Consider the following 25,788-nt stretch of genomic DNA (forward strand, 5'->3'; position numbering starts at 1 on the left):
AGAGCAGCCAACATGGAGGAAGAGATCCAAAAATGACTGGACTCCAAGCTGCATTACAGTTTCTTAACAGACACCGGTATTGTAAGAAAGAAGAAGCTAACTTTTCTGCACTGAAATGGAACATTTTGACAATGAATCTTTCCGAAATCTTAACTTCTGATCAAAATCAATATTAATTCTTTGAAAGAAATATGATCATATAGTTCAGTGCAGCATGTGTACAGATTTACATTTACAAAATATCTACAATTTAATATAGTCTTCACAGAGAGAAGAGAAGATCCCTATTCCAACTAATGCCTATTACAATTTGTCTTTATTATGATAAAGTAACATAAACTGTCTTAAAGGTGCAGTGTGTTGGATCTGGTGGCATCTAGTGGTGAGGTTGTAGATTGCAACCAACTGAAACTTCTCCTGTGTGCCCAGGGTGTAGGAGAACTACAGTGACGTGAAAACTCGAATGGCTCTCTCTAGAGCCAGTGTTTGGTTTGTCCGTTCTGGGCTACTGTAGAAAGAGGACCTGCTCCCTATGTAGATATAAACGGCTCATTCTAAGGTAACGAAAACACGATTCTTATTTTCAGGTGATTATACACTGAAGAAAACATACTTATACATAATATAATATTCCATTTCTGCCAATAGATCCCCTTAAATGCTACACACTGTTCCTTTAAGTCTTGTATATACTAGTATTTGTAATATGGTTCCCTATTTGTAGAGAGAAGGCACAGCAAGAGGCAACGGTTTTATTTTCATACACATTGACAGACGTCGTACAGGAGGGTGTTAGTGTCTAAATCATGGATATAACAGTTTTATAAAGCTGTTTTATATCTATGGTCTAAATCATACGTCCTCAACATCACAGACAAGTCAGGAGAACAGTGAATACAGAGGAGACATTAGGAGCAACAGCATTTGATACCGACAACCTCCAACTCTGTGCCAACACAACACCAGCGTGAGCATCTAGCTCTCAAATAGCCATCCATGAGCACATATGGAGAAATCCATTCTCTATAACAAACAAAAATGGTAAAAAGCAAAGGTGTACAGTAGCGTTGTATGGAAGACAATACTTTCTTCAAGACGTGAAATCGGAACAAACCATCAAAAACATAGAAACAAACAATTGTGCATTGGCTTATTAAGTATATTTCACCTGAGCAAAAGGCTCAATCGGTATAGAAATACACTCATTTTCTCTTAAGCATCACTTTGAAATTTACTCAGAGAGCACAAAAAGGTGCGTGTGTTCAAATCACAAGTTTTTACGGGGAAATACCACCGTAATTTATAAACAAACATCAAGACCATACTGGTGTTTTTGCCAATTTACTAAGAATGCACATATTTTACATTACTGCTGGCAATTTCTCTTTTTTTTAGTGCCCATGTCCTATCTTCTAAGCTAGGGATGCACCGATACTAGAATTAGGTCCGATAGTACTCGTAAAACTACTCCAATACAACTGCACCTGATACCACTTTACGGCAACGTGATGTTAACCGTCAAGATTAGTGACTTGCATGCAGGGGTTGAAGCGCCTAAGTCTGCATTCACACCAGATCCGATGGTGCGGCGAAAACGCCAATCCTCCCATTCATTGTGAATGTGGGTGGTGCGTTTGGGCTGCAGCGTTGGGGGTTGCAGGGGGTGCCAAAAAAGAGATGTAGCGCAAAAGTTGAAACAGAATCAGTCAGGGTTTCCGCCAGTATTGCAAGCCTGCTGTAATGTTAGCCCCGAAACTACCAACAACTCCGGCTCAGGCACACTTAAGGTGGGCTGACCTTTAAGGTGGACCAGTTATTCTCCTTTAAATGACAAGCCACTCCTCTGAGTTTTGCTCAGGTTTTTTTTTTAATTTTTAATATTTAAATGGTTAATCATTAACATCCCTACTGCAAACTATGGTCTGTTCGTATAGGGAAAACACAAAGTTGAATGTTAAAATGTCAGTTGTATATAGTTGTATTGTCATGTTGCATATTTAATTTGTTACAGTCAGAAAGTGAGGAACATCTGAGGAAAATAAAACATGTTTTCAAAGTCATTCTGAGAACTATAATGGTATTATTAAGTACTCATATGAGTAGTCTATATCGGCAAGTACCCAAATGTAAGAACTTGTACTTGGTCTGAAAAAGGTGGCATCGGTGCATCCCTATTCCAAGCAGCCAAACTGATTTCCTTTCACTTTACTACAGTACAAAAAACAACTCAAGTAGCCCACCATATTGAATTTTGTCAAAGTTGTTATTGTAAAGTGATGCACCTAAAGCATGGATCAGTTCAAAGACCACTTATCTGGTACATTCAAGCGTTGGTGTAACACTCAAGTTACTCATACTGACCAAAAACTCTAAATCAGAGGGGCAAAAAATTAACAAGAGCAGATTGAGAAGTTGGCTGCTGCTTGCATTTAAGAAGATTATAGAGTGTGGATTGCTAACTCCAACAGTAGCACACAAGCAGCCTTTCAGTCACATCACCAGATAACAATACTGTAAAACCCAGCAGGAGATTCACTGTTGAAGTTGATTTTCATAGAAAACTAAAACTAAGGAAAACCACTGACTGCTTAGAAAACAAAACACATGAAGTAAATCTTTACTCTGCTTTGAAAAACAGTCGGCAGTAATGTTTAATATCCATGGTTCGTAGTTAATTGGCTACAACAATGGCGGTCTTTTTTATTTGCAATGTGATGTCAGTTTACATCTTTCCTTCATCACCATTCAAAATAAGCATCATATTAGAGTAGGTATGTTCAGTCTACTGCTAGAGAGATAGAGCATATTAAAGGGTCAGTCCATCCAAATAACAACAAAATAATAATAGTAATAATGACAAAAAAAAATCCCAATTACTACAATATACGTTAACCATGCACTACAGGTGTAATACAATGGAAGTGAATGGAATTCAAATCTTTTAAATACTCGCCTTTCCAGAAATAATGAAAGTTAAGTTACTCAGAAGAATCTGCAGACCTTGTTGTGAACATTGTACAGTTTTTTAAATATCAATTTTCAATTCTTTGAGCCTAACATTTCACTTTTTCATAGTATATTGATACTTTGAGCACCATAAATTTAATTACATTAACCTCCATTCTACCAGGGTAACAGCAGGAACCACAGAAGCAGATTTCTCAAAACAGCAGCACTATCCTCTTACATACAACTAAGAGTAAGTAGGAAAATGTATTTTGTTATAATTTAGTTGAACTGAGCCTCTAATATATACTATATAAAAATGAAGATCCATTCATTCTACAGAAACGTCGTGTATCACATAGGACATTTTAGCAAACATTCCCGTAATGGTGCAAATAAAGCTGCATAAAAATATCGTTTGGGCACCAATAAGCAGGAGCTTGTGTTGTTATCTATGTGGTTGGAAACAACACACCCCATTAAGTGCTGAGCAGCCCTGATTATGAGGGCCAGCAAGAGCGACTGGAAAATGGTTGGTAAAGCATAAAGTACTGTTACTGGAGACGTTTTTCTCTTCTCTTTTTGCAGTTGAAACTCAGTCAGTCGTTAGATATGAGGTACCACAGTGTATGACAAAATAACTTTTTTTTAAATACAAAGCATCTTTTTTTTTCAAGTTGGAAACAGCAGCAAGACGAGGAGTGGCTTGAAAATATGACTGAATGAGGTGAAAGTCACTTGTTTGCTATCTTTTCTCAACAACATTTCTCAACTTAACAAAAGCAATATTTTTTACACCTTTTGATAAAAAGTTAAATAACGTTGGGTAATTCTTATCATCTAAACTTCTTTCAATTGAATTATGACACATGTAATCCTGACATAAACAACACATGGAACATGGCATTAGCATGTCTTTTTTTAAAGCACTGGGAAGAAGTGCACCTGCCTTCAAGTCGCTATCACACCCACCTCACCCTCTCTGACACTCTTTAGTCGTCCGTGGTGATGTTGCGGAACAAGTAGGCCATGGACTCTCCGTTGTGGATGCGGCGAATGGCCTCGGCCAAGATCATGCTGACATCCACAGTCTTGATTTTGGGACACTGGAGCTTCTGCACTTCATGGGGGACTGTGTTGGTCACCACCACCTGAGGGTTGAATAATCACACAGATCGTGGTTAGACTTTTCCACTTCCTCCCTCTTTCTCATAGACCCGTTTTTGTCTTTTTTAGGGAGGTACATATGGTTCTTAGGGGGAGACAGTAGATGTCACATAGAAGTGGTGTACATCATCTGAAATCTGGGAACCTGAAGATTAATTTGAGTTGCAGCTCAGCACTGTGTGTGAAGTTCTACTAGTCATAAATCACAAATTAAAAAAATAATAATTAATTAAAATAATTGTAAAAGTGTATAAGGGTTTACAACATTATGATAGAAGTATATGATGGCCATTCCCATGTTCTATTATGTCTCATAAGTTGTTGCAGCAATTTTTTGAGTTGATACAATTTGTTACACAGATTTGGTGCTAAATTTAACCATTTTTACCGCTCCAGAATTGATAAAGATTATAAATAATCCCTCCAAAATACCACATTAAGACACCAAGTCCCTTAGGAACACCATAGAAATAGCCATGTTGTGATTTGGGATCAAAAACTTTGACATTTGGAGATTTCTGCAAGAATTGCATTTTTTGACGATTGAATGGCGAGCACTTCTGTTCTAGAAACTGCTCAGAAACCCCCCTATTGTCAATCTAACTAGGAAAGCCAGCCATCCTCTGAATGTCTCTAGTTTGTGACTGTAAAGTTTCATGAGGCTGTGATTATCCTAGAGGTCACCACAGGTCGTTTTATACAGTGGGGTCAAATATAAAAAATGGTCTCACTACAAAGAAATGGATACTTTGGGGACTAACATCTTCACACATTAATACAATTAGGCTCATTGAATCCACAAGAGTCTCAGCTTTACAGTGATACCCGATTTATGTAATTCCAAGACTGTTTAGGGACCCCAGTATGCAGAAATATTCAAACACACCATTTTAGTATTGGCGAAAATAACACATTTATACTGCATTCAAAAAACAACATGTTTTTTGCCCCAAGCTGCTTGTGATTATCATAAAGTGGGCATGTCTGTAAAGGGGAGACTTGTGGGTACCAATAGAACCCATTTTCATTCACATATCTTGAGGTCAAGGGACCCCTTTAAAATTCTTTGCCAAAATTTAGCCGAACTTCGTAGCATTATTTAACATTTTTCCCGACAAGCTCTAAAACTGAGCCTGCTACAGCCTCAGTAAAAAAAAAATAATGTCGGCCGAGGGCGCCGGTATCCTCAAGGACTGGAAAAGATGAGACAGTTTCAATTTAAATTAAAAAGCAGTTTACCAATGCAGTTTCTTGTCAGGCTGATAATAAAAACACTTTAAACTACACCTGTGTACTCATTTGTTTTGGCTCACCTGTGAGCTCCAAGTGGCTACTGCTGCTCATGGCTTTCAAAATTGAAATCTGAGACGGCTTAAAAACTGATGGGAGGTGAAATTTTACACCTTTTCAATCCAGCGAGTTCCAATGTACCCATCTGACTCAAAAAGTTGAGTGCATCTATTGTTTTCTGAACCCTGGATAGTTAGGAGGAACTGAAAATTGAAACATGATCGTCAACAGAAATAGAAATACAACTGCAATATAATGCTCATTTCCTTGTTCTAGTTAAAGCTCATCTCATGCCACAACAATTCAGCTGAAATTCCTCCCATTAGGAGGAAGTATCGTCTTTTACATTGTGTTTATAAAGAACATATGAGAGCTATAGGAGCACATTTTCTGCTGATTTCAAATAACTCCTTCCATTTGGCATTTTCTTCTCCCCTTGGTAGGTTTTTAGCTTCCGTCCTTGTTGATATTCTACAGATGCAACAGGTATACCTACTTTTAAAACTTAAATGCATATTCCTGAAAACAACACTTTTAGGTGTCCTCACCTCATCGATGGCGGATTCCTCAATGAGGCGTGGAGCATCAGCAGACAGTAAGCCGTGTGTGGCCATGATATAAATCTTATAGGCTCCTCTCTCTTTCAGGATCTCAGCAGCTGCAACAAAGTCTCCGACATCATCTATAATGTCATCCTGGAAGAAGAAAGAGAAAAGAAAAATACTACCTGTAACCAAGACTCAACAATTACATCCCCGTCTCTTTCTCTTTGGTAATTTCTTTGTCATGGTGTCTCTGATCGGTTGGTTGCTCTTACAGTATCATAGAGCAGCTTAGCATAATGGCAGGAACATATGAACAATGCTATTGTGGGATAACAAGAAATGCCAAAACATCAAGTCAGTGAATTGACTCAATAGTGTCCGTTATACAGGCTAACATTAGCCACCTTAATCTACTGGTCATACCAGACCACGTTAGGCTATAGCAGCATAACCCCTGTGTTCACTGAATTGAGCATCTGTATGTTTTATTGCTTATGAATTAAAGTTTTATATGTAAGAAGAAGAAAGTGTTATTACTTATTTAAACAATTACAAATTCTCACTTTAAGGTGTGTAAATGTAACTCAAAAGGCATGAATAGTTAAAGGGATAGTTCGGGTGTTTTGAGATGAGTATGAGGTACTCATCCATAGTCAGTGTTTACCTACAGTAGATGACCGGCGGCACACCCTTACTGCACAAAACCAAAGCGATGTACTGCTGTGGACGAGGGCTGGCAGCAAAACATATTTTTAGCTACCTAATAAAATCCATATCAGTTTAAGTGTAGCGTGTATTTAGAATATTTTCGCTGGTTTACCTTGCCGTGAGACAGCTATACAGTCTGTTTGTAATGAGGAACTGAAGCCGTTATCTATGCTCTTGCCAAAACAACCAGACTCCATTGAAAAAGCCTGTAATTTTACCAGCTAGCAGCCAGTGTTCTGCAAGGTAAAATTACAGGTTTTTTCAATGGAGTCTGGTGGCTTTAGCGAAAGCATGGAGAGCACAGCTTCGTCTGTCGGAAAGGGCTGTCTGACAGCAAGATAAAGCGGTGAAAATATTCTAAATGTAGCTTACACAAACGGATATTGATTTTTTTTAGTTGAGCCTTTCTTTTAGGTGGCTAAAATACGTTTTGCTGCCGGCCCCGTCAACACAGAAGTACATTGCTTTGCTTCCGTGCAGTAGCTCCTGTCTGCTTCTCCAAACTGGGGGCGTGCCGACCGTCATCTACTGTAGGTAATACATTGACTATGAATAAGTACCTCATACAACCTCACTTTAAAAAACACCCAAACTATCCCTTTAAGTTCACATTTAACTCCCAAGTTATACATTTATTTGTAAAACCATACCGAAGGTGATAACAGGCATTTATAGTGGCAGTACATTAATTAATTTACTACTAGTGGTGCAAACCACTAGAGATGCTTGGAAACGCTATAAATGAGAACAATTAAAGAGTTATAATCACAAGATGGCAGAGAAACTGATTATGACAGAAAGTGAATTCACACAGCATCTTACCACAATGATGGCAATTCTGCCTCCCACGTCTCCGACTACAGTTATGGGAGGTTTCTCCTTGGCCATCATCACTGAAAAGGAAAGCAGAACTTGTTACCTGCGAGAGCACTTAGAGGTTATGAGAGGTTATGTGTACTGTATTTCATCAAATGGAAAATAAATCTCAGTAGATTGGGTAAAATGGGTTGAGAAAATGTTTTGCAATTTCGGCAAATCTGCACCCCGAATTATGGGGTCGTTATTGGATGATGGGAATGATTTGTTGAGTAATCCAATGCTGTAATAAATTTAAAATGGCAATCAAAAGTTTAAATGTTTCCCCCCATTGTACCCCACCTAAGAGATTAAAACTGAAATGCCAAACTTAGTACAGCACATGCCATGCAAAATCAAATGACAGGGTTTTCTGCCCAGGATACCCAATCAGAAGGCAACATACGACTGCCTGGACACACACAACCTCAAGCCTAGGCTGTGGCAGGCATATGGCAGCAGTCTGCATATGAACCAATATGCAACCAGACAGTCTTATTTCACACAGGACAACAGTGGCTGACGAGCACTGATGAGGGTTTCTTCATACACACTTGTGCCAATGTTCAGGGGGTCAGTCCTCAGTCGAACATCACAGCTGCCAGCGACTACTTTTACATGCACACAATAACCTGACTGCATCTCACATGCCAATCACAGGAGATGCAGCAGCTGCTGAACCAATATCACGCGACAAACAATATACAGTATTACTTAATTGTTCATATCTGCGCAGCTTCATTTGTCATTATGAGTACTTCATTGCCAGGTTGCTGTCCACTATCACAATATGGGGTCGATACATCGATTAGTGCAATCTTACTCTAAGTATGCACCCCCAAAATGACTTTGCTATTGACAAGCTGTAAACATTCTGGTGTCATGTAATTTCAGTTGCTAAAATAATACCATTCAACTTTTAAATTTGCTAGAGGTATATACACTGTCACAACAAAGTTAAACAGAAACATTAGAACATAACATGTTGGAGACAACATGAATATGCTCTACCTTGTGACAGATTTAAAGGGATAGTTCAGGTGTTTTGAAGTGGGATTGCATGTAGTACTTTTCCATAGCCAGTGTATTACCTACAGTAGATGACGGACAGCACGCCCCCAGTTTGGAGAAGCAGACAAGAGTTACTGCACAGAAGCAAAGCAATGTACTGCTGTGGACGGGGCCGGCAGCAAAACATATTTTAGCCACCTAAAAGAAGGGGTCAACTAAAAAAATCAATATCAGTTTAAGTTTGTGTTAAGTTTTTGTTAGTTCGGATTCACCAAAGTCACACAATAGCACAAACAAACTAATTGATCAAGGCAGCTGTAGACCAGCAACTCCCTTGATCTGTGAGGTAAAATTGAGGTTTTTTTTCAATAGAGTCTTGTGGCTCTGGCGAGAGCATAGATGGATACAACGGCTTCAGTTCCCTGTCAGAAAGGGCTGTCTGACAGCAAGATAAAGAATTGAAAATATAAATATAGCATATATATTATTAAAAAAATACTATATAATACAATATTATTATATTATATAGTATATATTACAATAATATATTCTAAATATAGCGTACACTTAAACTGATATGGTTTTTTTTAGGTTGGCCTTTCTTTTAGGTGGCTAAAATACATTTTGCTGCCGGCCCCGTCAACAGCAACAAATTGCTTTGGTTCCGTGCGGTAACTCCTGTCTGCTTCTCAAAGCTGAGGGCGTGCCGACCATTACCTACTGTAGGTAATACAAACTGTGGATAAGTACCTCATACAACCCCACTTCAAAACACCCAAACTACCCCTTCAATAATATGATATATGTGTGTAACCTACAACTAAACTGTTGTGAATTGAAATTAGACTGGGATTAGATTCAATGTAGCAGATTTAAATGACCACCCCTTAAACATAATTTTGGATACATATTGTAATTTTTTTTAAAGCAGCTTTCTTTCAAGTATTGTTGTGCATGTAAATGTAGTTCTTCACAGGGTATCGGGAAACAATCAACCGGTGAACAATCAGCCAGCCAAGCCGATTGTGAAGGAAAAAGTATAAAGAAGCGGAGACAGAAGGAGCATGCCTTGCAGAACACTTTTGCTGAATACCGTGAGTCCCACAGCATCAGAAAACCTGGCAGTGTCACATTCAGACTTTTATCACTATCAACCAAAAAACAGCAAAAAAGCCATGTTGTTAGCAGTACACACACTTCTCAAAAATATGTTTTTACAGCTTGCTGAGATACTGCAACAAGCTACCTGAGAAATGTTTGGTCAAAAATCTTGAAATTAATTTAAGGGAAAATAATATTCATCAACATTATCCTGATAGATATGAATCTGAAAAGCTTAAATTATTTCATCAGGTTGACATTGCATTCCAGAAACGTCTACCACAGAGATAAAAGTGTACAGACTACACTACAACTAGATAAAATGCGTTCTGGTATTATGACTGAGGTAGCTAACTAAAACTTCAATTCGGCTTCAATTTAATGCTTAAATATTCCAACAATCCCATTCATAATGTTTCTTCTTCCCACCATTAGATGTTAGGTTTCAAAACAGCATGCTTTGTTGTTATCATCACATGCAGTTATGACCAAATGTTAATCAGGTTTTTAAGAGCGGGTTTAATATGGGTGCACCATGTGTTGATTGGCAAGATGAGTCCTGATATTTAAATAAAACAAAAACAAATGTTTAGCATGGTTCTGGTTTGATTTATGGATTTCAAAATAAAATCAGAACACAACAAAACAAAGAGGAGTTTGGCCATCTTGTAGAACAACGGTCTGGAATCTTAGAAAAGGTGCAGTCTCAAGTCAAACATGCCATGCAAATAGCATATAGTACAGAGCACACTGTACAGTAGCTGATTGAAAAGGTTTTGTCAACTGTGCACTATCAATCAGTTGCATTTTTTTTCACAAACTCCCCCTCCAGAATCCAGACTGTATTTTCACAAGATGCAACGCAAACCCTTTTGTCTACACATGCACCAATTGAGGAACCATTTGAAGAGGAATCATTTCATAGTCAGATGTAAGTTATATGTTTACGGTCGTACTTGGGAGCTCTATGCCAGGGAACGGAGCTTGTTGTTTGCCTGCTATTACCAACAAATAAACACCACGTTAACACAAATGCACAAATATTTGACATGACAAACACATGATGCCAAGACTTGGAAAATCCTCTCGGTAGCTGGACAGAAATTTTAGTATTTCACAGCAACAATCAGACTGTTATAAAAGTGAAAAAGTCTTCTTATGGTTGAAGCAATTTCTAAGCAACGTATTGTTCCTAAGGAGGATTTTTTAAGTCAAGGGTGAGAATAGAAACACAAGTAAGAATAGAAATATTTTTACTAAATAATAAAGTTGACGCAAATACGTCGGAGTCATTTGCCAATGACACAATCATTTGATATTTTCTCAGACTGAACCACTAAGAAGGCCTTACCAGGAATTAACACTGCAAATATGTTGAAAACTATATGCCAGAGTCACCAAATAGAAGTATTTTAAAATCAAGGTATGCGCCAAGAAATAGGCAGCGACTATGATTCTATGATTATTAAGCATGTCACTCTTTGTAAGTTAGGAGTTGCAGCTTGCGGAGGATGCAGCATGAGTAGATGTAGTGTATCTGTGGAATTAAACATGCAGTGACACAGAAAATCAATTTCTTGGAGTATGGTTGATGGCATGAGTGAGAAACAGCAGAATCATCGAAACAGGTTAGCACAAATAGGAGCTGTGACGGGTTGTCGGCAGGATGTATAATATGAATGCAGTGAAGTGTTGTAGCACTGAGGAGTTAAACTTGTAAGAGATTCCTTGTGAATTTGACCATGGTGTGACAAAATAAAAAGGATTTTAAATGTGAGAAACAATAAACAGGGATATGTTAAATCTATCCAGGGTTGGACCCTACTAATCTGCAAAGAAAACCTGCAAAGAAATATCAACAGCGGTCTACAAAAATGGGTGTTCTTACAAGGAAGCTCCAGTCCTGTGTGTCCTGTGGTGTTGCGTACAGACGGTGGGGAGTGCCTTCCGTCAGCCATGTCGGACTCTGAACACTGAGCCTCGCCGTGAATCACAGCCAGTCCCAAACGCAGGCGTTCTGCATAGGACTGAGCCCTAGAGAAAATAGAGATGACATGTTCATGTACACATATTTAGTGACATACATTGCAAATTACTTATATGAAAAAACATTAGTGTGATTGAATAGTTCTGGCAACAACAATGTGTAGCGGAGTTGAAATGTGTTTTTGTCCTTCAGTTACCTCTTAGCTGCTGATGGGGACTTTGCCACAATGATGGCATTTCTGTAATCAGGAATCTGACAAGAGGAAGGAAAACAGATGTTAATGTTTATGGCACATTGATTTGGTTAATAGGTTAGAGATTACCAACGCCTATACTTAAACACACACAGTAGACAATTGAATGAGATCATCACCTCTTCCTGGATGTACTGAATCAAGAAAGGGGAGGCACGCAAGTTGTCCACTGGGAAGCTGAAGAAGCCCTGGATCTCCTTCTGATGCAAGTCCATGGTGATGATGTGTGTTATTCCTTTGGGGTAAAAGACAGATTAATGACATGGTCTTCTTCCCCATCAACAATTAGATTTTTCTGTGTGAACATGAAATGAAATCCCTGCAAACACAACACCACTGATGGCGAGGGACAAAGAGACTAGACACACAAATCACAGGTTGAGATTGATTTTGTTCTCTTTACCTGCTTTCGCTAACATCGAAGCTAACAACTTGCTCACAATCGAGCCCCTCTTTCTCATCTTGCACTGTTTGCTGTAGGGAAAGTAAGGGATGACTCCGATGATGTTCTTTGCGCAAGACGTCTTGAGGGCGTAGGCCATAACCAGCAGCTCCATGATGGCCGTGTTGACATCTCTGGTTTCATAAACAAAAAGAACAAAAAAAGGACATGTAAACTTTAGCTAGTGATAATTATAAAAACTGAGATTTGTGCAGACATTAAACTCACCGCGGTATAGTTTGGATGATGAAGATAGTTTGTCCACGAACTGATTCTTTCACATCCACTCTAGTTTCTATGGTGAGGGAAAAAATGAGGACGCCATCAGTTAATCTATCAAAGCTGTATCATAGACTCTACTGTACTGCGCTGTATACAGATGGATGACAATAAAGTCATAGAAGAATGAAATAGGCCCTTTTCACAGCAGCCATTTTGACATGTCATTGCAGGGTAAACACAGGTGTAATTAATAACGTTAATTATGGTCCTGTTCCATTTAGGTGGGCCGGGGCCCTGGTATAGCGCATGCTGGCTCACTGGAATGGCTGTGACACACTAAATAGAATGGGACCATAATTAATTTCATCAATTACACCTGTGTTTACCCTGCAATTACATATCTAAATGGCTGCTGTGAAAAGGGTGCCAAAGAAAAAGAAGGAATGATGCAACAACCAGACTACACATAAGGTGCAAACAAAACAAGATACAAAATAACGTGCAAACATGTCGTACAATGCTCACGACAACTATACAAGAGTTATAAAAACAGAAAGGAATAACTATAAATAAGTGTAAATTTGTGCAAAAGTAGCAGCAGTAGCATTTTGTGGATTGCTGAGGATATTTATGCAAACAAGATATGTATGTAGTCAGACAGGTTATGGTAACCAGTAAAGTGAGGTAGGCTACGAAGTGACTAGTGCAGGTGTGTGTTTGTCTGTAGAAGGGATGCTTGGGGGGATTTACATTTTATGTTGAGCTTGGTGGCAGCTGGGTGTTCAACTGTTTAGTTCAGTGCTTTATCAAATCTCTTTATTTTTCAGTTCAGTGATTCCTGTTGTACTGCAGTACAGCCTGGCTCAGTAGTATATCTGTAAAACTTAAAACTAAACTTTATAGCCAAATCAAAATCTGCGCGAAGATCATTGGCCAACCTGTGACAGCCTCCTTTCAAGCAGCTCACAACAAGAGTATGTTCAGACTTGCCAACAACATCTCTTCTGATCCCGTACATGTTTTAAATGGGTAATATCAACTTCTGCCCTCCAAGAGGCGATTTACATTTACATTTACATTTAACCGCATCAGGCTAAAGAACGCTTTTATCCATCAGTCCATCTTGTTGCTAAATAATAACTAATGAGCTATTAAAGAAATGCACATCCAAAGGACAGATGGTAATTTTGTAATGGGTTATGTATGAATAATTGTGATGTGGTCTGTTTTTTGTCTGATGGGTCTTACTTGTCTGTCTGTCTATGGTAACAGTATGTCTATTGTATGTGTATGTGTACTTTTTTCTCAAACTGAGCTGCCTATGGATGCAAAATGAATTTCAGTGCAAACTGACAATAAAGTTGTATCGTATCGTATCTTTACATTTCATTTTGCTGTAAACGATGATGATAAGTGATGCTTCCCAAACCCACCTCTGGTTATACTAGGCTCTTGTAAATAGAGATGCAAGGCACACAGTTAACTCAAAGTTAAGTGTATTGTTTTCAAGGGTAGCCAGATAAATACCTGACGTGTTCATTTAGAATATAACTCCTGACTTTCCAGTTTAATATAACTGCTTGGTATGGCAACTTGAGTGGGAAGAACAAAAGCAAGCTTTCCAAAATTGTTAAGATTGCAGGACAGGTGGTTGGCAAGCCACAAAGACAGCTCTGTGACATATTTGATAGAGCGGTACTCAGGAGGGCCAGACAGATATCTGTAGACGCTTCACACCCTCTAAACTCTGAGTTTGAGCTGCTCCCGTCTGGCCGTCGATTTAAGGTCCCGAGGGCGAGCCGGAACATATATAAGAGGTCTTTTATTCCCCAGGCCATACAGGTACTGAATGCAAAATGACTGCACTAGGGAAGACCTTACGTATTTTGAAAGGTGTAACTTATCTCCATCTGTTGCTGCTGTTTCCTGCCCATTTGCACAATTGTACCTTTGTAGTTGTATGTTTTGTAACAGTGCAGAGTGTTTTGCTGACTGTGTGTTTTTAATATTTGAATTTTATGTCATGTTTGAATTTATCTTTTATGTACTAGAGAAGCCAAAGACAGATTTCCACTAAGGTGGACAATAAAGTAAAGTAAAGCAGTAATTATCAGTCCCCCTTTTGTTGGTAACATTAATATGTGTTCCTTTAAAGCCATCATATTGTCCTCACCTCTGTTAGACTCCTGAAAGACCACAGACTTCCCCAGTTCAACTCCCAGCCGCCTGTGAAACAACAAGAGCAACTCATTCAACAACAGCTTGCATGTAACGTTAACATGACACAGTAAGCACATCATTCATTCATTCATTCATTCAGACAGACTGATACCATGACAACAGCTGTTCTAACACGTTAGCTAACGTCAGAGGAGAGATGTGATAAATACTCCTTTGTGTTTATAACTCACTCTGTTATCTTCTTGGCCAGCTCTGTGCATGCTACGGAGGAGTTAGCGGAAAAGACGCGATAACCACTTTTAGCGACATTCATTGTGTCACTGCTGATGGTTTATATCACAGACAGACACGGACACGGACACAGACACAGACAGCAGCTCCGTTTATCAACCGACCAGCGCGTCTCGTTTCCGATTCTCTTCTTGTGACGTCGACGTTAGCTAACTGGCTAACTAGCTACCGAACACTAGCCTGCTAAGTGAAGCTAATTACACGAGATGACCTTCAGTGTGCTACATTAAACGCAGCTACAGCACAGCTACAAAATAAATATGAATTACTGTCTTTATTCTACTAATTTGTCCGACTGTCTGCAGACTAAAGCGGCTGATAGCTGTCACTGTGGTAGCACTGGAGGCTAACAACTGTCTTCTGTCTGGGACTACGGAACGCCCTGAGGGTCAAATAGCAGCAGCTTCGCTTTGCGGAATACACGTGTGTGGGTTGAGAGTGACAGTCCCCTATAGGTCAGGGGTCAGGGGTCAGCGGAAGACTTTGGCCAATCACAGGTCATTTCAGCGAGAGAGCGTTCCTATTGGCTGTGCTTGGTATTTCCTCAGCAGACACGGCTGCAGGGTCACAAACTTTCTCATTTTACAGCTAAACAGTACACTACAAGATGTTTCTGAAAACATTTGAGGAGAGAAATAGGCATTACAGTAACAGAATACTGATTCATATTTGATCAGCGCTGCCTAGTTTGACTGTTTGATCGGAGTTTGCGAGTGATTGACAGCTGCTCAGAGACGGCAGGCTCCAGCTCGGCTCTGATTGGTTGTTTTCCTCCAGTCTGTGAAATCTTGCAGTTGCCATTAGGAGCACCGGAGGACACAGAGGCACATGATTTTTTTCAGATTACCTATCTCATGCACTACTGTCAGGATATAGTGACCATTTTATAAAAGTTACTTTTTTTAATCACAATTGCTCCATTTCTACCCACTGCAGCATTAATTATTGCCTTTTTCTATAAATAATTGACATAAGCTCATCTCAAATATTGCATTTCTGACAGCACATGAAAAAGCAGTATTACTCCAACTATCCACTAGATGTCATCACTCATCAGCTCTAGATCTACTGAGTAGAGGTATGTCTTTGGATGTAACATAATGAGATAAAGATGAGATCTTTGTTTTTCTGTGGAGAGTGGGTTAAAGGTGTCACATTCATATGAAGAACTAGTTTAGTGTGGGTGCAGACAGTGGAAATAATTATAAAGCATTACAAAAAAATGTATCTGAGTTCCTCTGTAGAAACATATACCAGTACGAGCAGGAGCATGTTGATCTACAATCATTGACCAAGTCAACCCTAATGTGACCTTAACTATCTGATCGTAGACCAGCCAGTTTGGTAGTCATAAACTTGAGCAGTGAGAAACTAATATGAACGAACACTGATCTTATTGTTAAAATTGGGAGTGCCTGAGGAATTTGAGGCACAGCCGGAAATATGAGATGTGTCTACCTTAAGCACATTTTTTTCCACTAACTTGATTGTTAATGGTATGCTTTCAGGGACTCTGTGAATGTTTAACATGGGTGCGAACGTTGTTGGCACCTTGGACCTCCACAGTCAGGCAGTAAATATCACCTCAGTCTGATCTTTTGTTACAATATCTGATGTCTTTTCACTGCTCCTGTGTTTGCTCTCCTTTGCCACAGATTCCTGGCTAATTGGCCCCCGTTCGCCCCGGCCCATGCAGCGTGAAATTTGAACATTCTCAAGTTTTCAGCCGTGACAAGCGAGATATGAATTCCCACTGATAACCCCTGCCACAACAAAGCTGGAAAATGTATTGAAAAAGTGCAGTGAGAGCTGTGTGGCTCTCTCTCTCGAGGGTGTGTGTGTGTGTGCACAAAATGAAAAAGGGGTAAAGTAATGAAAAATGGACTGAAAACACGCTCGTATAATCTGTATCTTGTCAGAAGCACAGAACAAATTAAAATGAATAGACGCATGCCCTATTTCTGATGGACGTCACACTGTTTAATTATCTGTTTCTACATTTACGTCGGCAGGGCTTTGCGAGAAATTCAATATCACAGGTTAATCTCCTGGATAGTCTGGAATGATGACGACGGAGGTAAGAGGTCACGGTGTGCTCCTTTTATCTTATTTCATAATGTCATGTATTACATATCTGACTCTCTTATTAAGGATTTGTCTCCTATCTCATCATGTTTTCATCAAACACCACCTACAAAGGTGAGGTGGGTAGAGGGAAAAAGGGAGAGAGAGAGAGAGTGAGAGTGAAGAAGAGAGAGTACAGAAGCTCCTCCTCGTCCGCTGCGTGTGTTTCTTGTATTTTTTCAGCCTGTTCTTCACTCACACTCTCGCTCAGCTGAGATTCAGAGGTGGAGAGCAAAGATTCTCTCTGGGAGAAAAAAAGGGGGGAAGGGTACCAGATTTTCCTCCTCTGTCACCAAGAAAGAGATATAAAGAAGAAAAAAGGTAGAGTGTTAATTTTGAGGGAGGGGTGGTTACTCTCATCAACCCTGCCTTCTGCACATGCTCAGCTCTGCTGCACAACTGTGTTCCCAGATGGAGAGGATGCAGGGAGAGGGAGAGGGAGAGGGGGACCACCTGGAGCGACCGGGCCCGCTGACTGACAAAGAGAGGCTGATGATCCAGGACTCCTGGGCAAAAGTCTACCAGAACTGTGACGACGTCGGGGTGGCCATCCTAGTCAGGTATTTTTCTTTTTTCTTAGTTTTTTTACTGTTTTATGTTTGAAATCTTTAACAGAGTTAGGAAGATATTTATATTATTCTGACAGGAAAATAATAATGGTGGCAAAGGTTATAATAAATGCTGAGTATAATTAGAAGACTAATCAGCAGGTGCATGTCATAGAAGGTAATATTTATCATCCCTGAGGGCAATTTGTTGGACAGCCAGTAATACAGTCAACAAACTAATCAGCACATACAAATTCACAGAATTTACATAACAGTTATTCAACAGGGACCAATGAATTCTTATTGGTCCTACATCTTGGTCCTGTTTTTCAAGGTAAGTGACCCAAACCAACAGATAAAAGAGAAGGTTAAAACCATAGACTGTATATAAAGATGGACGACATGACAGCTCCCCAAAAGTGAAGCCAAAACATCTCGACTGCCCCCTGGTGGCTGGCTGCAGTATAGGTCATAAATCCCGTCCCCCTCATGTTAGCGGATGGGACATGGGCCAAACTAAAAAGTCAAAGTACATGTCAAATACATTTTTCCCAAAGATGGTTTTCTGTTAATTCACGTAGTTCTTATCATGCTGAATTATGTTCAAGTGTTAATTTTTCTGATAAGTTTGGTTTTAATTAGTTATTTAATGCTATAAAAAGGGGGTTGAGACGTCGTGATTTACAGCTGTGAGTCTCTCTCCCTGACAAGCTACGGCCGTGCTCGGCTCGCGATTGGTTCTGGTGGGTGACCTCGATACCGCGCCTCCACTGTCCGATCACTACTGCGCAGACTCTGGCTCCAAATGACGGCAAAATCTCACGATGGCAGCTCCCGTATCTGGGATATTTGGGCTTCACTTCTGTACAGTGAAAGGAAGTAGAGACGCGTCGTCCATCTATACAGTATATATGGTTAAAACAGATTCAATAAAGCAAAAATATAACATTCTCATAAAGGTGATGTCAACGATAAAATTTCCAAGTTTACTTTAAAGTACATCTAATTCCTATTTTCATCAATTTTCTTCTCATTCCTTCGACTTTAATTAGTTCACCACTGAGAAGGTCAAATTTGCATTTTGTCTTTTTCCCCCTCACTGATATAAATGCACCTGCTAGAGACGCAAGGTGATGCTTTTCTGCCACAGAAAACTGCAAAGATATCTATCTAAATCAACTTCAGTCCCGACCGTGGGATTATCCTCCCTCAGAATGCAGTTGTGCTCATCTCATTGACTTTACAAGTTTCCAGTCAGTCCAAAGGAACTCAATCATATTTTTTCCATGTGATATTCTCACCTCTCCTCCTTTTTCTTAATCCTGTTTATCTAGTAGAGGCAAAGGATAAACATTGTAATCCATCAGTCAGACATCTTTGGCACTCAAAGGGCTCCCTCCCTCAGTGCGGGTCATGTTTTGAATGCCTGTAAAGAGGGCCGGGCAACCTGCAGCAGCATGGCTCCATCACTAGGCAGTCCGACCTTCAAAACAGCCTTGTTTTATCTGCAAACAAGGGAGGAGAGAGTTTTCATCACAACATCTATCACTATAGGTGTTGCTAAATATGTTTCATCAGTCATCAGTGAACACTTCATGGTGCAATCCTGTTCCTGTTATCACTCGTTAATGTTTACACTGAAACTGCTCCAAAAAAGCAGCAATCTGCCGGGAATTGGAAAATGTTGGCGTGAGAGCATTGGCGGTCTTTCACGTGTGACGAGCTTCACTGCCACATGCAGTGACACGCCGTGCCTTTGTTATCCTTTATGATTGCAGGAGGTGAAAGTGATAAGGATGTAGCTGTAGCACTCAAATCAGCATCCCGCTCCTCTTCTCTCTATGATAAACATTTTGAAACTACATTAATTTAAGCCCCTCATTTTCTACCGCCACATTCCTTCACAAACACCCTACGACCTGCAGGAATTTGAGGAATGAAGATTTGATCGATAAGCATGACCGTGGTAAATTTCCCATTTAGCAGTAAGAGTGGATCACTGTCACTCTCCTGAATCTCAGCGTCAACTTGAATCCTTTAAACGAAATGTCTTTAGGGTAAAAGATCCAAATTATGTCTCTGAAATTAGAAACTTTCTCTGGATTCAGCTCCTCAGTTATTCTTGAGGAATAGATAAGAAAGGATTAAAAGTCCAATGACCATTATAAAACACTAATGAGGCTATTTATATGCAACCACAGGTCATGCAATTACAAGGGAGAAAGATTAAACACCGCGGTTCCTCATTAGTTTGCTGTGAAACTAGGAATACTTTGCCAAGGCCCTCCACACAGAACTGAGGGATTCTGTTTCTTCCCTCCTCAAACATTTAAATTCACATGTGAGACAAATATCCAGCCATATGCTTCAAAGCTAACAGAGAAATGCATGGTTCCTTTTTGTGTTGGTTGGTGCAGAGACGGTGGGAGATGGGACATCAGGTCAGCAACCAGATGCATTGGCCCTCTTCCCAGACTGTGGGAGGGGGGAGTTTTTAGGCTCCTCTTTTCTAATTCTCTGTGATACCTCTGAGGGTCAAACACGGATATAAACCAACGATAATGTCTTTCAACTGACTACTTGTTCTCAGAAAGGGCAGGATGTGCGAAGAAATGTCAAAATGTAGACTTGAACAAAAATAAACATTATGCCAAATGAAATATGAAATGTCAGCTGTCTTTGCAGTGATAATAATTCTCAACCATACAGGAAGGCAGCTTCAGGTAGCCTGAGTAGTCATCTCCATCTCGTCGTCTCTAATTACATTTCACCCTTGGGTAGAAATTGTGAAATCATGCAGGGAGGCATGACAGGAACCACAGTACAGAACCAGTCAGACACCTAACAGGTTAACACAGTGGTTCCTAAGCCTTTTCTGCAGGGCCCCCCTTTTGCAGAGAAAAAATATTTTCAAGCCCCCCGCTGAGGCCAGTACATAACTATACATCACTAATATTTAGCCTCACCACGCCCCCCATATTGTAACTTGGGCCCCCCTTAAGGGTCTCGACCCCCAGTATGGGAACCACTGGGTTAACAAGGGGGGCTACATGTGGATCCAGAGGTCAAATTCCTAGTACAAGATATGCTTTATGCCATGAGTTTTCAACTCGGGGGGTGGGGTGGGGATAATTGAATGCAGATTGCAAAACAACTGAAACTGAAACTTCCTGAAATTCCAATGGCTTTTTGGCTGAAAGGTGGGTGTCAACACAGTTTCACAGCAGTTTGTGAAATAGTCACGAACTTTTATCTTATTTTTTGTGTTTATTCCTACAAATGTCCAGCAACACATGACGCATGTGCCAATTTCCGCTCCAGTCTTTTCAACATAAAACTACTTTGTTAGGTTTAGGAAAAGATCGTGGTTTGGGATAAAATATCATCGGAAGTGCCGTAAATTAAGTACGGAAGTTGCGATACGATACGTTACGACAAATAAATCAACTTTGACTTTGTTGCTTCGTTTGCTTTCGCTCTTTATACTTCCTGGTTCAAAATTACGTGTATTACATACGAATTAATTTCGTGCTGACCATCACGAAAAAAAAATTTAATTTTTAAATTTCGTTACTATTTTAAAAACTGCTGAGCGACTGGGCTATGGGTGTACTGTAAACCGGCATAAAAAGGGGTGGGTATACCCCCTATACCTGCGTATACCCTCCACTACACCACTGATAATACAGAATATGCTTTATTTTGCTAAAGGATTCAACCACCTTCTACCAACATACAAACACTGAGATTACATTGAAAAAGCGAAAACTGAAACAATTTCGAAACAGAATTCCTCCCAGATACTATCAGTTAGATCCACCCTAAGGATGAACATCTGCACATTTTATCTGATGCTGCAAGATTTATTTCTACAATTTGAACTTTTAAATGATTTATAGGAGTAATTAAAGGAACAAATGTCACTTTATGTTTGCCCTATGCACTTAAAAGTAATGATGAATGTAAATCTAAGAGATCGGCATATCAGCAGAGTAGTTAACATGCTTGCTCTTGCTACTTAATGATGACTTTACGAGCCGTGTAGTATGCAGAAGAATAGACAATCAAAGTGATGTACATGTTTAGACAGCTATACATTCATGAATTTAACAGCTATTGTGGTTAATGACTTTTATGTCTTCCAGGCATTTGTATTCAGCGTCATGGTTTCCCCGCAGCTGGATGTTTTTATTTCACTTTTTCAAATATGTGGAATACATACCACGCAAGTACCTCCTAAATAATAGTTTAAAGCAAATATTTAAAGGGAAAATATGCAGCGCTCTCATGTCAGTGCTGATATTTACTCATGGTATCTTGCCAGCTGGGAAAAAAATGAACGTGGGTTTGCAGGATGGAGCTGGTTCAGGCTGAAGGGCGATGAGATTAGCGGAGCTTCACAGCAGCTGCTCACACTCATATCTCTCATTTACTCTGGCTCTCCTTCCTTCGCAGGCTGTTTGTGAACTTCCCATCGTCCAAGCAGTACTTCAGCCAGTTCAAGCACATCGAGGAGTCGGAGGAGCTGGAGAGGAGCGCCCAGCTTAGGAAGCATGCTCGCAGAGTCATGACTGCCCTCAATACACTGGTGGAGAGTCTTGACAACTCAGACAAGGTGGCATCAGTGCTGAAGGTGCTGGGCAAGGCCCACGCACTGCGACACAAAGTGGAGCCTGTGTACTTTAAGGTAAATGCAAAAAGAATTTGGATTTGAGGTGAGAGAGAAAGAGGGAAACACATCAGAAAACAAACTGGCTATGTCACTAAACATAATGACTCTCAAAACTGCCAAGCAATGCAGCCTGTTTGCACAAAAATGCATATGAATGACGCGATAATGCGAAAGGCATTTAGTGTGCAATAAGAACGCCTTTCTTGCTTTTGGCTTGTCATTTGTATGCTAGTAGTCAGTACTGACAGCAATGTAAACACATCTGCGTAAATATACTTCGCTCAGCGCTAGTAACTGTGGTGGCAGTTTCTGTTAAAACAAGACACAAACCAACGTAACAACTTGTCTTTCAGTGAATTTAATAAAAAGGGATACATTAATAACTAAAACATCTGCAGATGGACTGCAGATGGACTCACGAGCACAGCCACCTGTTGTGGACTGTGGCAAGTGAGCCCCGAATACAAAGAGTAGTCAGTATTTATACATTTAACCCTCCTGTTACCTTCAAATTTACTAACATCTTTTATACTTGGGGTCAATTTGACCCCAGCAATTTATACCTCCAGAAAATGATTATAATTAAAATTGTTACCCAAGTTTATGTGTCAGGTACTTTATGTTTGTTTGTTGACTACCTAAATAGCCCTTTAAATAAAATCAATATCTTCACGGGAACCATATTTTGCCGCTCCCAAAACGTGGGGAAATATCAAAGTTCTCGATTGATGATTCCCCTCCCCCATGTCGTGTGAACTATCAGTGGTTCTTGCACTACTACAGTTATAGTTATGTTAGGTTAGGGCCCTAAAGCTTTTTGAAGATTATAAAGTTGCATGTTATAGTGACCTCAATATCATCCAAAACAAATGTGTGTAAAATGTTGATATTTCTGATATGTTTTATACAGCTAAAACAGCCTGGGGTCAAATTGACCCCAAAGAACACCGATGCGTACAGCATGTGTACAGGACATTGAAAACATATCATCATTTTAATTTTATGTTTACCCAGTTGTTCCCATTAAATTAGGAAAAGTCATTAAATATGAAGCAAAAAAAATGATGTCAATCATTTATTTAGAGACGTTAAACATTGAATGGGGTCAAATTGACCCCAAAGATAATAGGAGGGTTAAAGCATAACATGAAGATAAGTGCAAAGAAGAAAGGAAGAGAAGGATAGAAAGTGTATCAGTGCGTCAGCACACAGCAGACAACAGAGCATCACAAGACATAACAAGTATTTCAGCAATCTGTTGTTTGCAGTTACAGATAACTAAAATGTCAGGTCACTGTCCTATGGTGACGAAGTTGAACATGTGAGGCCCTGAGATTATCTAAAGGTACAGTGTTAAACTGCAGATATGAAAATTGCCATTACATAATGTAGAATAAAAAGTGAGAAAGACCGATTATGGTGTGCGGTGGATGAGTCCAACAAACAGGACTTTCAAACCAGGAGACCGGTGTTCGAGACCGGTGTTCGAGACCGGTTTTGTAAGTTCCGTTAGTGACATTTGTCATATGATTTTTAGTGACATTTGTGACGTGTTTTCTGCACTTATTTTATGTTGTTTCCGTACATATTTAACTTAATTTACATACTTATTTCAAGCCTAACCATTACGTTTTTTCTAAACCTAACTGGTTTTATTGCCTAAACCTAACTGCGGATGTTACCGTAGTTTTGTTGCGTGGCGTACAAATAACACACCAAAAGTGCATTCTCATGACACGCAGAATGTACTTGTAATGTCGTGCTATTTATACGCCTTCCTGTGAGACCAGGTTGACCAATGAGATATTACGTGTTAATTAGTGAGCTTTAGAGTTGTTGGTAGGCAGATTTGTTGTTATGTTTCGACAGAGACAGGCTAACAGTTTCCCTCTGCTGGCTGTAACTTCATAATTATTGTACAGACATGAGTCATCTAACTCTCTGCAGCATATTTCCAAAAATGTCAAACTATTCCTTTAATGGAACCTCAATGTGTCTCAAGTAGCCTACTGTGTTTTGTTGTGTCTTGGCCAGATCCTGAGTGGTGTGATACTGGAGGTCCTGGGAGAAGAGTTTTCAGAGGTCGTGACATCCGAGGTGGCGGCGGCATGGACCAAACTCTTGGCTACAATCTGCTGCAGCCTCATAGCCGTCTATGAGGAAGTGGGCTGGACTAAGCCAACCTCAACCGAGTGAAGCTTTTAGTCTGGGTTTTTTGGACCATGAACTCCCAGAGACTTCTACTGTTTGGGCCACGGCCTCATAAGAGAGGGATGAGTTACTGACCTTTGACGGGAAGCAATGTATCTGGGGACAAAACTGGGGAATACAGTTTAATGTAATCTAAGATAGTCGTGGGCTGATGGGACATATACGCTCTAAATAAGAACAGGTACTGTGCCCTTTTCATGGCTGACTGTGTGTGTGTGTGTGTGTGTGTGGGTGTGGGGGGGGGGTGTGTGTGAGAGAGAGAAAGTAAAAAAATCTCCTTGTTTTTTTATACTCTTGTAAAGGACCAAACTATTTTAAGGAGAGAGCAAAGAAGAAGAGAATGAAAATGCAACCGTAACAGTGGACAAGAGGTCACATTTGACTTGGATGTGCCTTCTACCGAATGTGTATATCTAAAACAAACTGATATGTAAATACTTCTAAATATCATGTGATGTTTCCTCTTATCAGCCCGTGTCCACTTGTGCTCACTTTATCAGATATTAAGAAGACATTTTTACATTTATAGCAGTGAATTGTGATGATTGTAATTTTTTTTCATTATGACTCACCTTTGTATCTGTATTTAACACAATTTTCAAATAAAAATACAAACAAAACCCTTTGACCTTGCTGCCACAATGTCGAATCCTTTTCAACTTATATCTGCTCTAATCTGATTCCCCTGCATTTCTACTCACAAACGTGTTGACATAATTAGACCTTTGCTTTCTCTCGCTTGGCCTACTGCTCCCTTATTCTCTGCTTGAGTCAGTAGTGCTAAGTATAAGCTGCTGGAAGAGCCTATTTATACCCCTGTTTATCCCACAACACTCTCTCTCCCTCTTCATTATTGTAGGAACTTGGCCAACGGTGAATTAGTTTTATCCAGATATACGGTAATTTGATTGGTATCAGTTAAAGAGGAACTATTATGCTAATTTTAAGGTGCATAATTGTAATTTGGATTTCGACTAGAATATGTTTTACATGTTTTAATGTTGAAAAAAATGTTTTATTTTTCTCATACCGGATATGCTGCAGCACCTCTTTTCAACCTCTGACTGAAACGCTCTGCCCCCATCCCCAAAAAGCCCAGTCTGCTCTGATTGGTCAGCTTCAGCTGGCCCACTGTTGTGATTGGTCAACCGAACCAAGCTCTTCGGACTTCGCTCCAGCGCCGCTCTAACTAGCTTTGTGGTTGCAGGTATTGTGCAAAAGTGTTACTTGGTGA

At 39.8% G+C, this 25,788-nt stretch overlaps 2 protein-coding genes across 4 annotated transcripts; one reads left to right on the plus strand and one right to left on the minus strand.

Annotated features, from left to right (window-relative positions):
* Positions 1–738: 738 nt before the first annotated feature.
* LOC119501550 (phosphoribosyl pyrophosphate synthase-associated protein 1) lies at positions 739–15,393 on the minus strand. Of its 2 annotated transcripts, XM_037791978.1 has the most exons (11): positions 14,939–15,393; positions 14,701–14,753; positions 12,534–12,600; positions 12,267–12,439; positions 11,983–12,098; positions 11,807–11,862; positions 11,512–11,657; positions 10,580–10,621; positions 7,479–7,549; positions 5,952–6,098; positions 739–4,097 (listed from the first exon to the last, which is right to left on the minus strand). In XM_037791978.1, the coding sequence occupies exons 1-11, from the start codon at positions 15,019–15,021 to the stop codon at positions 3,939–3,941; spliced, it is 1,113 nt and encodes a 370-aa protein (XP_037647906.1). In that variant the 5' UTR covers positions 15,022–15,393; the 3' UTR covers positions 739–3,938. The 2 variants fall into 2 exon arrangements, with proteins under 2 accessions (XP_037647906.1, XP_037647907.1); XM_037791979.1 differs by lacking the exon at positions 10,580–10,621 and having other exon boundaries at positions 14,939–15,391.
* Positions 15,394–17,292: 1,899 nt separating this feature from the next.
* Positions 17,293–25,182, plus strand: LOC119501038 (cytoglobin-1-like). Of its 2 annotated transcripts, XM_037791115.1 has the most exons (4): positions 17,293–17,444; positions 17,535–17,683; positions 22,127–22,358; positions 24,378–25,182. In XM_037791115.1, the coding sequence occupies exons 2-4, from the start codon at positions 17,535–17,537 to the stop codon at positions 24,537–24,539; spliced, it is 543 nt and encodes a 180-aa protein (XP_037647043.1). In that variant the 5' UTR covers positions 17,293–17,444; the 3' UTR covers positions 24,540–25,182. The 2 variants fall into 2 exon arrangements, with proteins under 2 accessions (XP_037647043.1, XP_037647042.1); XM_037791114.1 differs by having other exon boundaries at positions 17,315–17,683.
* Positions 25,183–25,788: the final 606 nt, after the last annotated feature.

Source organism: Sebastes umbrosus, chromosome 14 (genome assembly GCF_015220745.1).
Source record: "Sebastes umbrosus isolate fSebUmb1 chromosome 14, fSebUmb1.pri, whole genome shotgun sequence".
In the NCBI taxonomy this organism is placed as follows: Eukaryota; Metazoa; Chordata; class Actinopteri; order Perciformes; family Sebastidae; genus Sebastes; species Sebastes umbrosus.